The 16,160-nt window shown below is 60.1% G+C and overlaps 1 protein-coding gene across 3 annotated transcripts in view; it reads left to right on the top strand.

Moving 5' to 3' along the window:
- The window catches only part of Acot7 (acyl-CoA thioesterase 7), an 85,099-nt gene that overhangs the window by 20,943 nt on the left and 47,996 nt on the right, over positions 1-16,160 (top strand). For all 3 annotated transcript variants that reach the window (XM_078025124.1, XM_005334722.5, XM_040287845.2), the window contains exons 2-3: positions 3,789-3,906; positions 14,625-14,781. In XM_078025124.1, coding sequence (XP_077881250.1) covers positions 3,789-3,906; positions 14,625-14,781 — 275 coding nt within the window. The remainder of the gene's footprint in view (positions 1-3,788; positions 3,907-14,624; positions 14,782-16,160) is intronic.

Below are 16,160 nucleotides of genomic sequence, written 5' to 3'. Positions count from 1 at the left end.
GTGGGGTTTTGATGGCTGACGCCAGTCTCCTTCCGTGAGGCTCATCAGAACTGCTCCATTCTCAGGTGGCCATTTTTCTTCAGATGTTTCTGGACAGCTGAACACAGGCGGGACGTGGGGAAGGCCAGGTGTGCCTGATTATGGCAGTGATTTGGCAGCTGTGGCTTGGAAGCCCCGCAGGCAGGTGCAGGTGAGATGAGGAAAGTTCTGGATGTCTCAGGGCTTCGTGTGCCTGACTGTTCTGCAGACAGGAAGAGCCCTGGAGTCTCAGCCAACCTCACAAATCTCCCTGGGGGCGGCCAGGTGAGCGGTGAGTCAGTACCTGGGCAGAAGCCGGCCCATCTCCCCAAACACCCATCTGAGTGTGGCCCCTGCTTGAGTGTCTCCCCGAGGGTCCCTCCTTCCAAAGTGGAATCCAGGCTGTCCCCAGCCTCGTGTGGCAAGCACGGGTCTCCGATTGCACCCGTCTTGTCCTCACCCCTGTGTGGGCCTCATGCCAGCTTCCTGGGGTGGCTTTGTTTCTGAAACTCACTGCTGGCTTTGGGGTGGGACCCCCTTTGAAGCCCTCCTTCTCCCTGGAATGTTCCGGGATCCCTGGCTCACCCTCCAGGACATGGCCAAAGTGTCACTTCCTCTAGGAAGTTTTCCCAGAGCCTGGGGTGGCTCCTTGACCTTGTTGGCTCAGCTTCCCGAGGGCCCTTGTCATCGACTTGCTGCCCACGCCAGAGAGGTCGCTGCTGAGGGAGGTGGCCCTGGGGGTGGCCTTGGGCCCCTGTCTGGTCTGTTCGCCCCACGCTGATGGGACAGATGTTCTGCCTGGATGGGAGCAGCTGGGACAGAGGCGGGGGTAGGAGTGAGTCAGCAGCCCCAGCTCTGCTGGCTTCCAGGGCTTCTGGTGAGGACTGAGCCGCCAGGCACCGCCGAGGGGAGGCAGCTGTGCAGGAGCCTGTCGCTGGGCTGACCAGTGGCCTGTCCCTGGGTTCTGGGCTCTGTGTAGGGGCAGGGAGTGCAGGGTTGGCATGGGGGTCAGGCCTGTCAGTTAGATGGTGAGCTTGGGACATCAGGCTTTGGAACACCTGGGAGCTTAGCCTCCTGGATGTTCCTGCGGCCGTCCCACACTGTATGCGGTCCACATCCCCTCCCAGCGCTGGCACCGCTCTGCCAGGACGTCTCCTCTCCTCCTGTTAAGACTGTGGAGGAACTCGGGACCCTTCTCATGCCCATGTTGTTAAAACCGAGGAACCGAGAGCTCCAGGGGGGCCCTGTGTCCTCCGGGCTCCCCTCTAGCCCCCTGCACCTGCCTGCTGGAGGGGACACTTCTTGGCTAGCCGAGGTGGGGTGGGGGTAGGAGGGCGGGGAGGCAGATGCTGGGGCAGGGCTGGAGAGGGTGGAGGAAGGCGAGGAATCTAGGCTGGGCTGTCGGGGGAGCGTCCTGTTGTGGAGCAGGGGCACGAGCTGGGTTTTGGGCCTCTTGTAGGAGGCAACAGCAGGTCCTCAGTCAGGAATGAGGTCCTTTGTGCCTAGACTGACCTTGGCGAGGCCCGTTCCTGGGGGCCAGTTGGTCTAGAGAGTTAGGACAGCCTTGGTGTAGGACCCAGGGCCAGAGGGAAGGTGGTCAGGCTGGGGGTGACATTTGGCATCCCTGGTGCTTATTCCCATGGGGTATCACCAAGGGCCAGAGTCCCCGGGGTCGGCAACAGCGTCCCTCACTTTGAGCCTCCGGTTCTTCGAAGTGGCCCCAGGTCCTTCCTTGGTCCCGGCGCTGTCCCTGGCTGCTTCCTGGGTACTGGCTGGAGTCCTTTCCTCCTCGGCTCTGCGGCCCTTGGCCTGTCCTTCCTCTCTCCGGCCTGCAGCATCACCCTTGGTCAGCCTGCTGTCTGCGGCCCCCTGTACAGGCAGGCCAAGCTTGGCTTGCAGAGGTGGACCGGGTGCCCCTCCAGGCTCCAGTGCTCCTGTGGAAAGCTGAGCCGAGTTTCCTCCCTGCCCTGGAACTCGGCAGGGCCCTGTCTCCCCAGCAAGCTGCAGTTTGTCCTGTGCCCAAAGCAAGGCAAGCTGGCACATGGAAAAGGGACCCCCCCGCCCGGTGCAGCCAGATGCAGGAGGCCCCTCCTGCTGACATGGAAACAGAATCAAAGGACATCGGCTGCTGGCCGCTTCTTAACCCAGACTTTAAAAAGCTCAAAGACCGAGGCTGGGGCTGTAGCCCAGGGGTAGAGCGCTTGCCTGGCATGTGTGAGGCACTGGGTTTGATTCTCAGCGCTGTGTACAAATAATTAAATAAAACAAAGGTCCGTCAACATCTAAAATATATACACATATTACAAAAAGATGTTTTAAAAAACTCAAAAACCCTTACTAGCAGAAACTCAATTTTAAAAAATACTGAAATACTTTTAGGTGAACGTTAGAAGCCGGTGAAGTTCCTCTGTGCTCTGGGGTTCCCTGGTGCCCATCACACATGGCACTGCTCCTGGTCTCCATGGGCTACCCTGGCCCCCAGGGGCCCTTGGGTCCTACCTGGTGCTAAGGCCAGAAGCCACACTTCACCCAGCGTGAAGGGTGACTTCATGTTCACAGCTGTCAGTCATTTGAGGGGATCCACATTCACTTGCTTTAGAAAGTGTCACCTGTTGGCTCTGGGAGCCTAGCCAGGTTGGCTAGACCCTCGCAGAAGAGAGGATGTGCTGCTGGATCCTGTTCTCTGAGCGCTTCCTATGTGCAGGCCACCGCTGAGGGTGTGGTTTGCCTGCCCGTGGACAGGTGAGGCCAGCCTATCAAGGTGCCAGGTTCACAGTGAGGAAATGGAGGGATGCGCTTTGGCAGCTGGCCCAGGACACCCAGCTGGCAGGAGCTGGAGCCAGGCCTGCTCTCCGGAGTGGGACTTGCTCAGCCTCTTGATCAGCTTCCCAGCTGCTGGAGCCGGGCTGGAGTTGCTCCGGGTGCATTGGTCTGAGGCCCCAGTGTGCTGGTCTGAGGGCGGGGGTGCTGGACCCCCAGGCACGTGCCCTCTGCTCATCACCTGACTCTGGGCTTGAAGATGGATTCATTAGCCCTGCAGTTCCCTGGGAACGTGCCAGGCCCTGCTACGGTTGCCTGTGGTAGGACTGTCACACTGGCTCGTTGGAATTCTGGACATTTAGTGGCACTTCTATGCTGAGAGTGTACACAGCGAGGATAGTGGAAGCTGCAGCTCTGAGCTGGCCTGGACCCCACGTGGACTGGGAGGGCTTCCTACCACGTGGACAGAGAGGGCCAGCGGTCCCCTGTTGACGGGTCCCAGGGGGCTTGAAGCTGTGACTTGTGTCCAGTTCTCAGGTCAGTCATGGCTGCCCAAAGGCTCTGGGACTCCTGACCGAAGCGGTGGTCCCTGAATTAGCTTTTGGGGTCACCGTCTGTGTCCTAGACGCCTGGCACTCTGGGGATGCCAGCAGTTGAGCTGTTGCCTGCTTCGTGGCTTTGCTGATGCTGCGTTTACAGCACCACCTGTGTGCTGCCCCGCTCAGCAGTGGCACTGCCCTCGTTGTCTCGTGTGGTTCCTCTTCCACAGTCGGGTGGGCAGGGCTTCTGTGATGCCCAGATTGCAGGGCGGGGTTCTCCTCACAGGCTGGTGCCATGGCTCTAGAAGGGAGAGGACTGTGGAGCCCCTTCCGTGGCCTGTCAGGTTGGCACTCGGCTCTGGAGCACAGCACATGGGGAGACCCTAGACCTGCAGCCTTCTCCTTCCTTGGGGAGCCATTGAGCCCTGTGGGGGCCTCCTCCACTCACCCGTTTCTTCTCTCCCGTCCCAGGATCATGCGGCCAGATGATGCCAATGTGGCCGGCAATGTCCACGGCGGAACCATCCTGAAGATGATCGAGGAGGCGGGCGCCATCATCAGCACCCGGCACTGCAACAGCCAGAATGGGGTAGGCACGGGCCGGACTTGGCCAGCCTGGTCAGGCACGCGCTTCTGCACCCAGAAGCCGCGCCAGTGAGGGTCAGGGAAGGCACCAGTGAGGGTCAGGGAAGGCGCTTGCAGGGGACCCGGTCTGAAGCCTTCCTTTCCTGGCCCCGCAGGCCTGGCGGCTCCTGGGGGCTGCAGCGCCATCAGCCCTGGGCAGGACCTGGGCATGGTGTTTGGTGGTGGAAAGGCTGAGAGGAGCTGGCAGGCGCCGAGAGGCTGTCTTTAGTCAAACTTTTTTGTCACTATGAGCCAAACACCTGATAATTGCCACTTAGAGGAGGAAGCTTTTTGGGGACTCCTGGTTTCAGGGGCCTCAGTCCATGGGCGGCCGGCTCCACTGCCCTGGGCCCACCGCGAGGCAGCATGTCATGGCCGCAGGGCCCCCAGAGGGACGCTGTTCCCCCTCCTGGCAGCAGGAAGCACAGAGAGACTGGGAGGGAGAAGGGTGGGGGAGGGGCTGCCGGGGTCCAGGGCAGCCTGTGACCCTCCTCCCCTAGCCCGCCCCACCTGCCTGCAGGGAGCTCCAGGCAGGCCTGGTCAGGACGGCCTGGTGGGGTCCCTCGTACTCCGGCCACTTCACCTCTGAACGTTCCGGGAGGAGCTCCGGGGACGGCAGGCCCTCTCACCATCCTGCCCTGTTACGGGTCCCCGGGAGCCGTGTCCCATTGGCTCACTTCTGGTCTGAAGCAGAGCAGGCCTCTGTGGGGTGTGGTCTGTCCTGATGGCCGAGAGCCGAGACGACTGGGACAGACAGCCCGATCCTGGGGCCCACCTCAGCTGGTGACCAATGCTGTGGCTCTCTGGGCCTCAGTCACTTCCTGTTGCTCTGAAGCCCAACAGGTCTACACAGCGGGGCCTGATGGGCCCACCCTCTGCCCACCCCTGCAGCTGCACAGTGAGAGGCAGTGTGTGGCCAGGGCGGGGTGGGCAGGGTCTGTAGCCATGCCTGGAGGGACAGAGAGCAAGGGAGGAACCACTGTCCTGCTGCAGCTGCTGCATCTTGGGGCCAGGCAGAGAGGTGGCACTGCCGGGGACCCATGGCTATGTGCTCTGGGCCCTGTGAGCCCCCCTGCTGGGCTTCCTGGGCAGAGGGGGAGAAACCACAGGACCCCTCCAGGCGCTGCAGTGGGCACGAGGTCAGTCTGCTCCACCAGGGGGCTGAGAGGAAGTGAGGTCAGAGGCTGGGGACCCATGGGGGTGCCACTAGTTCTCTGGGAACAGGTGGGCACAGTGGAAGAGGGACATGTGGGCTGAGCCATCACCTGCCTTCTGCAGGTGGCATGCTCTGTACGAGTTGGCTGGGGCGTCTTTGGCGTTGGCTGGGACGTCTTTGGGGTTGGCCGGGGCGTCTTTGGGGTGGGCTGGGGCGTCTTTGGGGTTGGCTGGGACGTCTTTGGGGTTGGCCGGGACGTCTTTGGGGTTGGCCGGGACGTCTTTGGGGTGTCTTTGGCGTTGGCCGGGGCGTCTTTGGGGTGTCTTTGGGGTTGGCTGGGGCGTCTTTGGCGTTGGCTGGGACGTCTTTGGGGTTGGCTGGGACGTCTTTGGGGTTGGCCGGGGCGTCTTTGGGGTTGGCCGGGGCGTCTTTGGGGTTGGCCGGGACGTCTTTGGGGTGTCTTTGGGGTTGGCCGGGGCGTCTTTGGCGTTGGCCGGGGCGTCTTTGGGGTGTCTTTGGGGTTGGCTGGGGCGTCTTTGGCGTTGGCCGGGACGTCTTTGGGGTTGGCCGGGACGTCTTTGGCGTTGGCCGGGACGTCTTTGGGGTTGGCCGGGGCGTCTTTGGGGTTGGCCGGGACGTCTTTGGGGTTGGCCGGGGCGTCTTTGGCGTTGGCCGGGGCGTCTTTGGGGTTGGCCGGGGCGTCTTTGGCGTTGGCCGGGGCGTCTTTGGGGTCGGCTGGGGCGTCTTTGGGGTCGGCCGGGACGTCTTTGGGGTCGGCCGGGGCGTCTTTGGGGTGTCTTTGGGGTTGGCTGGGGCGTCTTTGGCGTTGGCTGGGACGTCTTTGGGGTTGGCCGGGGCGTCTTTGGGGTGTCTTTGGGGTTGGCTGGGGCGTCTTTGGCGTTGGCCGGGACGTCTTTGGGGTTGGCCGGGGCGTCTTTGGCGTTGGCTGGGGCGTCTTTGGCGTTGGCCGGGGCGTCTTTGGGGTTGGCCGGGGCGTCTTTGGCGTTGGCCGGGACGTCTTTGGGGTCAGCTGGGACGTCTTTGGGGTCGGCTGGGACGTCTTTGCGTTGAGCAGGCCTGTGGTGCCCTTGTTTTGAGGGAATGTGCACACTTTGTGTCACGCTGTGGGGATTCTTGAATATTTCCAGGTTTTCATTATTTTATCTGTTCTGGTGATCTGTGGTCAGTGGTTTTTTTTTCTCTTTTGAGTGGGAGCGGTGCTGGTGCTGGGGATGGAACCCGAGGCTCACTCATGCCAGGCAAGTGCTCCACCGTTGAGCCACACCCTAGTCCTGATCTTTTTTTTTTTTTTTTAGTACTGGAGATTGAATCCAGGAGTGCTTAGCTGCCGTAGTCTGGCTGGGCACAAAGTAACCGAGCCATCACACCGTCCATGGGCACCTCTCTTGAACTCTGTCTTCAAAGTTCTTTTCAGGGGCTGGGGATGTGGCTCAAGCGGTAGCGCGCTCGCCTGGTATGTGTGCGACCCGGGTTCGATCCTCAGCACCACATACCAACAAAGATGTTGTGTCCGCCGAGAACTGAAAAATAAATATTAAAAATTCTCTCTCTCTCTCTCTTTCTCTCCCCCCTCTCTCTCACTCTCTATTTAAAAAAAAAAAAAGTTCTTTTCAACTTTCCCTTAGGGTACTTGTTGACTATGGTCTTGTGCCGGTATTTAGCCTTAGATGGAGTTTACCACCCACTTTGGGCTGCATTGCCAAGCAACCCGACTGAGAAGACCCAGCCCAGCGCGCAGGGGCGGGGCAGGCACTACCGGCCCTCTACACACACTTCCCAGGAACACACTGCTTCCACTGGGCTCTGCGCCGCGGGGCAGGCACTACCGGCCCTCTACACACACTTCCCAGGAACACACTGCTTCCACTGGGCTCTGCGCGCGCCAATTCTCTCAGAACCCAGCGAGAACTCAATGGGAACTTCAAAGTAGCTGGCGCCCGAGGCAGCAGGATCAGCCCTAATCCTGGAGCCACCTTATTCCCAGCAGGATCCGCCCAATTCCTGGAGCCGCCCTAATCCCGGAACAGGGTCATCTTTCAACCATTCCCTCTAGCAAAATGCCAGGTGTCATTCCAACTAAACTGTGGCTCTCAACACTTAACCACTGAGCCACATCCCCAGTCCTTTTTTAGACTTTTCATATATTTTACATCCCTTGGTGAGACAGGCTTTCAACCTCACTAAGTTGCTGAGGCTAGCCTTGAATTTGTGATCCTCCTGCCTCAGCCTCCCAAGGCACTGAGATTACAGGCAGGCACCACCACGCCCGGCCTGCTCAGTGAACTTTGGTGTCACTGTCCAGTTGTTTGGGGTGCCATGAGCTGCACCTCTCTAAGTGGTGTGAGTGGATGTACGTGTGCTGACTGTTCCACCAGCGGTCTCCCTGATCTTGGGCTTTCCTGCTCCTTGATAATAACGATGCTGAAATCAGAGCAGCTGTAACTCCGCAGTGGCCTCTACGGTGGGAGTGGACGGCGTGAGGAGTGGACGGCGTGGGGAGCTGCCCAGACAGCCAAGGGCTGGGGAGCTCTGCAGGCGGAGGACGCTCTGGGAGGGGTGCTGAGAGCCACCTGTCAGATGTTGGCTGTCACGGGGCAGACACCTGAGAAGAATATCTTGGAGGAGGACAGGTTTGTCTTGGCTCTGGAGACTGGCTCAGTTGCCTTGGGCCTGGAGGGTGTGGCATGGGGGACTGCCAAGCCCAAGGCAGCCAGGGAGAATCCCAGGACCAGACACAGCCCTCAGAGGCACGTCCCCACCTCTTCCAAACAGGCTTCCCCTCCTGAAGTTTCTGTCCCCTCCCGGCAGCAGCACTGGCTGTAGGCCCAGCTGTTGACTCATGGCCTCTGGCACCTCTTAGATCCAAACCTTCACAAGCCTGATTGCTGGTCTGGACAAAAGATCAAACCAGCCACAGCGTTCCCTTGAGCCATGTGTAGCCAGAGCCAGGCCCCCACTCTCCCTCCTGGGGGACCGAGAGGTGAGGCTTCGGAGGTCGCTCCTGAGGTCCACCAGTCCCGGTGCAGGTGACGCAGCAAGGGCGGTGAAGCAGCTTAGAGTTGTCCCCAGGATCATCCCCTGGGACGGCTGATGGAGCCGCTGCACCAGCTGCAGATTTCCAGTGTAGATGGAGCAGCTTCTGTGGAAGCAGGTGCTGCCCAGGACTTTGATGGCTGCGGAGAAGTCAGCGCCTGAGCAGGTCGTCAAAGGACAGTGACTCCTTGTTAGGGGCGAAGGCAGCTGGTGACTTCAAGGGGAAGGTGAAGCCCGTTGCAGCTTTCCGAGTGACACAGCTCTGCTGCCTGTGCTCCATAAAGGGAATGGCCAAGGCTGTGACGTCCCTGTTGTCACTCAGCTTGCTGAGCGCGTCCACTGTGGAGCCCGCTGCGTGAGAAGAGGGTCCTTCCCAAGTGTTACTGCTCGCCGACAGCGCGCTGGTCTCCCAGGGGCTCTGGGGAGATGCTCTGGGAGATTGATGTCCTTTCATGCCTGCCAACAGCCTCACTGTGCAGCTCCTGAGTCTGATTATCACAGAGACACATTTCCTAAGGCGTAACTGCCATCAGTAGCGCAGAGCGCTTGCCCAGCCTGCGTGAGGCCCAGCACTGCACACAGCAAAGTGCACTAAACAGTGTCCCTCTGATGGATCTGGGCGAAGTCAACAGGACGCCTCGGGAAAGGACCCGCCATTCTAGATGACATTAAGAGCATTTGGGACTCAGGGAGGAGGTCAGAACACCAGCACTTCACCAGAGTCTGGACGGGGTTGATCCAGCGCTTGTGGCCCACTGAGGGCTTCCGGATTCCAGTGGAGGAGGAGCTGCAGGTGTGGTGGGAACAGCAGGGGGACTGGAAGTGGAGCCGGAAGTGGGGCCTGACTGCTGCCATCTCAAGGGACAAGGAGCTGCCTCTTACAGATGAGCTACGAGCGCTGTCTGGAGATGGAATCCACGGAGGGTGCAGGGAACGCTGCTGAACTGACGACAGAGGCTTGAGAATGTCACATAAACTAAGTTGAGGAGTGGCCGCAGGGATTCAGAGGATTGACTGTGACTGTGGGTGTGGTGCTGTCAGCAGCGTCCTCTGTCCCCTGCAGAGACCTTGGAGCGAAGTCAGTTGATGTGGTGAACTTCTGTCTTGTTTTAAGAAACTGGTGGGCTGGGGCTGCAGCCCAGTGGGAGAGCACATGCCCATTGTGGGCGGGAACTGGGGTTCCATCCCCAGGACCACCCAAAAAACAAGGAAAGAACCCACCGCAGCCTCTGCAGCCACTGAGCATTCTGAGTCAGAAATGACAGGCACGAGCCTCCACCAGCAGAGATTCTGGCTTGCCCCAGACGCAGGTGATCATGAGCACTTTGGAGCATTGGAGTTTGTTTGTGGTGCTGGGCAGGGAACCCTGGGCCGCACGCGTGCTGGGCAGGTGCTCTGCCCCTGAGCTGCAGCCCCCAGCCCCATGATAAAGCAACTTTCAGTAAGGTGTGTACGTTGCTGTGAAGACACGATGCTGTCACACCTTGATAGGTACAACGTAGGGCAAGTAGCTTCTTGTCTGTCGCTTGCTTGATTTCCTCAGGCAGTGCTCTGGGGCCGTCCTCGCCTCGCCTCCACCTGTGCCTGGATGGGCAGGCCTGGAAGTCTGCTCTCCCACCTCTCCACTGCTGCTCCTGGTGGAAGCTGTGAAGAACCTCTCTGCGATCCCTTTTGAAGGCCACTAAACCCATTCACGAGGGCTCCCCCCTCATGACCTATTCCCTTCCCCAAAGCCCCACTTCCTAAAACATGAGTTTCAACACATGAATTTTGGGGAACACGGACATTGTGGCCGTAGTACGCACATTCAGCCCTCAGAGGTGGGCCCTGTTTTCCAGTGGAGAAGCCAAAGCCCGCGTGCATAGAACGTGCCAGGCCAGGGCGCTGTGGACAGGTGGACGTGGGGGCCTGGCCTGGTGGAGGAGGCTGGCCCACCTGGTCAGTTGGCTTTGTGCTATCCAGGGCGGTCAGGAGAAGCTGGGCTGTCACCAGGCCACATCAGAGCACCCTCTGGCTGCAGGAGGCCAGGAAGGAGTGGGCCAAGGCCCTGGTAGACCTTCAAGAGAAAGACGGTCCCAGGCAGCCCTGGCAAGAGCGGGTGACATGAGGGAGGAAGAGCCCCCAGGACTGGGGCATGGCGGGGCTCAGGAGACAAGGGGGCACCCATGCAGTTGGGGCTGTAGAAACCACGTGGTCAGCAGTGTTGGCAGAGCTCGGAGAGCTTCAGCTCAGTGATCCCCGGGACGGCTGGAGATGTGGTGGCCTTGCTGTTCTTGTCATCCCTGTTGCACAGATGAGGACACTGAGCCTTGGGAGAGGTGGAGGCCACCCAAGGGGTCGGATAGGCCTGGGCCATGAGTCCAGGCCTGGAGCCCTGCGTGGAGCCCCTGTTCCTCTAGGCCTGCAGAGGGGAGGGACAGTCCAGACACCTGGGCTGGGCAAAGCCTCTGGGCAGGTGGACCCCAGAATAACGGTTTAGAGGTTCCAGGCTCAGGAGGGGTTTCACTTCCAGGCAGCTCAGCACCTCTAGTTGCAGGTGGCTGAAGGCTGACAACTAGGCCCTGGTGGTGGCCTCCAGCCTGCAACTCCTACCACAGTGCCAGTCTCCGGACCTCAGTGGACCCCAGGCTCACTTCTCTTGCAGTGTCCTCTCCTGGTGAGTGACCTCTGCAAACCCTCATGACTCAGGTCAAACCTGGGGTCTCCCTTGACACCTCACGCTGTGACCCTCTAAGGCGGCACATGTTGCTTATCTTCCGGGTGCAGCCTGGTTTGAGCACTGGCCACCTCCAGGTCACCTCCTCTCTGAGCCTCCCTTGCTTGGTCCACCTGGTGTGAGCCTCCTGATAGGTCACCCCAGCAGTCCCTGCCCACCTCCCACCTCATCTGTGCTCCAGCAGTCGCCAGAGTCCTTCACGTGTGGAATCAGTGGACACCACTGCAGGGCAGCTCCCTTCTCTCCCTGTCTCGCCCCAGCTCTGGGACCTCATCTCTGCGGCTCTCCCTGCCTCAGGGCCTTTGCTCTGGCTCTTCTCCCTGCCTGAGGCCCTCTTCCCCAGGTACTCCCAGGCCCTTCCCTCTGCTGTCTGCGGTCTCTGCGCAACCCAGCACGCAGCCTTGCCTCCCCAGGACCTGGCCCCCTGCGAGGGCAGTGGTGTGTGTCCTGGTTCCCACAGGGTGCTTGGCCCAGGGGCTGAGGCTGGCGCTGGATGCTGTGGGCTTCTGGAAGGTGTCGAAGGAGCCCTCGTGGTGTGCCTCTGCCCACCTGTGCCTGACCTTCCTCACCCTGTGTGACTGTTCCTGCCACAGCTGAAAGGCTTGTTCTTAATCCTGTTTTCCTGTGAGAACCCTGAGGCCTAGAGAAGTCCTGTGCCTTTCCAGAGGGCACAGAACCGTCCTTCTGAGCTCCCCTCAGCCACAGGGTGGGGGCAGGTAAGGCAAACGGTGGTGGTGCAGGAGCCAGCCCTGGGTGTGGACCTGGTACCGTGCAGCCAGGGTGGCCGCTGTCCCTCCCGGGCCTTTCATAAGCACTGCGTTTCCCCACTCAGAACCTGTGCAGCAGCCCGGTGGTACCGTTTAGTAACTGTGCCTGTGAAGAGGCTGAGATTGCCCGACATCCCCGAGCTAGTAGGCAGCAGAGCTGGCCCTAGAACCCAGCTCAGTCTCTGAAGCTACTGTCCCGCTGAAGCCCTGGGACAGATCGGGAATCCTGTCCCAGTGACAGAATGATATGATGGGCTTCTGGGGTACAGTGGAGGGCACTTATGGGGCAGATGCTGATCAGACTGCTCACGGTCCTCCCCGAGGTGCCACTGCCCTCGCCTGCAGGTTCTGGAGCAGGGAGGTGCAGGGCACTCCTGACACCGTGCTGAGTGTGAATGTTCCCAGGCCACATGTTGATTTCTGGTCTACCGGTCGGTGGCAGTCTGGACTGGGTCCAGCGCCCTGCTAGGTCCTGGAGACAGCCGCTCAGTCACATCAGAGCTGCCCTGGGTACGACTTCTGCCACCTGCACCCATCAGATGCAGTCATAGCAGCCCAAGTGCTGAAGAGCACAGCTGCCCTCCCCCAGGGTTTCGCCAGGAACGAGGCCGTAGCAAGGCTCCCGCAGCTGTGGAGCAGCTCCCTGCCCTTCTTCAGTGTTTTAAGTCCAGAGAGCAAAACTCAAGGTTCATAGGTGGTCTCCCAACAGGGAAGGAAGGGCAGGCACCGGGTGTCCCCACACCGGCCTGGTGTAGCTGTGTGGAAGGCTCATGGGGGTCCAACCCTGGGGACAGCACAGAGGAACTCTGGATTTTCCTCCTGCCACAAGTCACTCCATCTTGCAGCACTGCCTGGAGGACCAACCTGAGCAGAGCGGCAGCCTTTGCTCCTCCTCCGCCCCTCTCTGGAGCCCTGGCCTTGCTCCCTGGAGTCCCCCCATCTCTCTGCCGACCCCTGGTCATTTGGGTCTCAGCATCTCCTCCTGGTCTGATGTCTTCTCCCCACTACTTCCCCGTGGGGTCTCCTGAGCCTCTACCCGACAGGACTTACGTGGTGTTGACTTGATGACCACCCTGCCCTGGAGGCCAGATGCTCCGACTCGCCCCTGCAGGCCTGCAGAGGGCAGTGGCTGGCTCTGTACCCATCGCTGATGGAGTCTGCAGCCTACCCATGTTCTGGAGTGCAGAAGGCTGCAGTGTCTGCCGGTCAACCACAAGTGCAGAGTGGGAGGTGCCAGGCCCCTGTCCCCAAGATGTGCATGTGTGCATGTCTTGCGCGTGTGAGCAAGTCTGTACCATGACTTGACTTGGTAACGGCCGCTTGCTGCGCCAGTTTTCTAGTCTGCCAGCAGAGCTTGGGCTGTTAGTGGTGCTCCCAGACCCAGAGGTGGTGCCGACCTGTGCGGCTCCGTGCAGCCCTTGTCCTTCCAGCTTCCTGCCAGAGGGTGGTGCCATATCCACGCGGATGTTCCAGGCCAAGTCTGATTCCTGCCTCCACTGAAGCATGCGGGGCTGTGGGTGGGGCAGGCTCCCTGCAGTCAGCGGGGAAGCCGCTCTCCCTGGCCAGCTTGGCTTTAGGACTTCATCCAGGTGCCCCTGTTTTCTGCACAGCCCCAGTTGCCTGCTGAGAGCTGTCCCGCCAGGTTTATGGTTCAGCCACACAGAGTCGCCTGGGAGAGGGTTATATTCAGGGTTCCCTGACTGCTTCCAGGGAGGCATGTTCTGACTTGTGGTGGGCCCTGGAACCGTGGTTCTCAGCCGCGCATCGTGCCACGGGTGGGGTCAGGCAGCTGGTGACTAGGTAGTGGCCCACACAGCAGGGCTTGGACTGCTGCACCTGCTCACCTATGACCACCAGCAGCTTGCCTGAGGTCTCAGCCTTGGAAAAGGGTGCAGTGGCGATCGCCGTTGTCCCTACCCCTCCTGCCAGTAGCATCCTGAGGAAGACGGCAGTTTGCAGCAGAAAGTCCTGCAGTGCTGAGGAACCCCAGGAAGATGAGGCCCACGATGCCAGCTCCCACACAGACTCGTTCCACCAGCGTCGGTGAACATGAGTCGGCCCTTAGTTTCACACACTGCCGGAGGCTGGGGGATCACTGCTGGCCTTTTGAAAAAGACTTTGGGAATGTCTATCCAAATCTTGGTCCGCTGGACCCAGAAGATAATGGCAGCACAGAAAATCTTTAGGTGAAAGGAGCCCGCCATGGCATCGTTTACCCTGCGGAGCGACTCAGGCCGTCCCTGAACTCCGGCAGCAGAGATCCCGCTCTGTTTGGCCATTACAGATAGTTTTGCAGCGGGGTACCATGGACAGGGTTAGGGAGCCTGTTGGGTTCTGCTGTGGCTGAAGGTTTGTGTCCCCCAAGCTCTCGTGAATGAGGTCAGTGTCCTTGGAATAAAACTGCCTGAATAGACCGTGACGTGTACCCATGGGACCACCCTCAAGGCAGATGAAGAAAGAGGCGCATGGGCTCAGAGACCCATCTTGTGGTGTAGAGGTGCATCTGTCAATGTAGGCTCCTCAGGACTCCTAGGTGGCTGGGGACAGGTGGCAATGCGTACCCTTTCATTCCTTCTGAATTTGAATTATGAGAATGGGCTGCCTCTTTGAAAAAATAAAATCTAAATGAGATCAAAGTAGTCACTGCAAAGAGCTGCCACGACAGGGACAGATTGTCCATCCCCTGTTGAGTGTGAAAGCAGACATCTAGTTTCCCCCAGAGGCTTAGACAGAAGGCGTGGAACGGGAGCCGGCACAGCCAGCGAGGCCCTGTTCTCAGGAAGATTCCAGGTCTCCCAGGAGCATGTCTGCGTTGTGTTACCAAGTGATGTGCCTTTAGGTTAGAAAGTTTAGATGTCACTGGTGATCGCCTGACCTGAGATGTGGCCAGCGGCTGCTCTGGGTGGCTTTCCCCGGGTCCTGTGCGTCTAGCACCTTGAGCTGCTTTACAGTCAGGTGGGCTGGCTGACGGGCTGTCTCTGTCTCTGCAGGAGCGCTGTGTGGCTGCCCTGGCCCGTGTGGAGCGCACCGACTTCCTGTCTCCCATGTGCATTGGGGAGGTGGCGCACGTCAGCGCGGAGATCACCTACACCTCCAAGCACTCGGTGGAGGTCCAGGTCAACGTGATGTCTGAGAACATCCTCACAGGTAACTCGCAGCGCTCCTCGCCGTGCCACCCCGGGTGGGAATGGAGACGCCTCAGCAGTGGCCACGATGGCTCAGGAGGCCGGCTGCTTTCCCTAATGACCCCCAGGTCCCATGTCCTGTCACACAGATGGGGGCCAGACCACGCAGCCAGAGCAGGATGCAACCCTGGTCCCCTGCCTTCCCGTGGCCAGCTTGTCTGGACTAGGCACGGGAGTGGTCTGGGGGCATTACCTGCTCTGTGTCCTACTTGCCCTTCTGGATGGAGGACGCTGCCTGCCCCTGGGAGGGTCAGGCCAGCCCGGGTGGAAATCTGGCCTAGTGAGGAGCTCGTGGGTTGAACCTTTCTTTGCCTCAGGTTCAGCAGAGCCTTCTCTGTGGCCTTGGTAACCATGGAAACCCCTTTCCTCTTCCTCTTGCCCTCAGGAGAGCAAGGCTCCTCGCACGCTCTCCGCTTCTTAGAACCAGTTAGTGGTGGAGAGGCGCCTTTTCATCCCCGCTGGCCTGCATGCTAGCCCCGCGTCTTCTGTGGCCACCTCGGGGCCCCGAGGGTGGGAGGCCCTTCCCCCATTACTTGGCAGCGGAGGCCCTGCAGAATGCTGGTGCAGGGTTGTCTCGGCTCCAGTCTCCTTCCTTTAAGGTCCAGGAGTGCCATCCTCCTGTAAGCCCAGTGGCTCGGGAAGCTGAGGCAGGAGGATGGCGAGTTCACAGCCAGCCTCCGCAACAGTGAGGTCCTAAGCAACTCAGTGAGACCCTGTCTCTAGATAAATACAAAACAGGGCTGGGATGTGGCTTAGCGGTCGAGTGCCCCTGAGTTCAGTCCCCCGTACCAAAAAAAAAAGAGGTCCAGGAGCAATGACCTCAGCAGGGCTAGTGATCGGAACAGGTTGCGTCAACCCAGTGAAGCACAGGGAAGGGCTCAGCAGAGCCAGGCCTGGGGAGGAGGACCATCCTCATTCTGCCCTACACCCCAAATAGAGCCCAGCATGCTGGCCTCAGAGGGACCCTGGGGTGCTAGTTTCAGGCTGTGGCACAGGGCCAGGCCAGGAGCAGGGTAGGGCCCCTCTGCCCCGTGGGCAGCCAGCCCTTCCTCTCCTGGGCCTGTCCTGCAGAGGGGGACCACCCTCACCTTTGCCTCCTGGTCCTCCTACTCTTCGTGGGTGGTTGTGGCCCTCTCTGGCTTCAGAAATGGAGGGCAGGGCAGGGCCGGGCTGTCTCGGAAGCCTCAGAAGCACAGCCCTGGGCCCGGTGAACAGGACGGTACCTATTTGGGACGGGGAGAGGCAGGTTAGGACTCTCCGCAGCCGAGAACAGTCCTGCTCCAGGTCAGTGGTGCTGAGGCTGCATCTCTGCCCTGGGTCACAACTCCCAGCAGCTCTGCT

The sequence above is a fragment of the Ictidomys tridecemlineatus genome, chromosome 11 (assembly GCF_052094955.1).
Source record: "Ictidomys tridecemlineatus isolate mIctTri1 chromosome 11, mIctTri1.hap1, whole genome shotgun sequence".
NCBI lineage: Eukaryota > Metazoa > Chordata > Mammalia > Rodentia > Sciuridae > Ictidomys > Ictidomys tridecemlineatus.
This window is presented reverse-complemented; position numbering and strand designations above follow the sequence as displayed.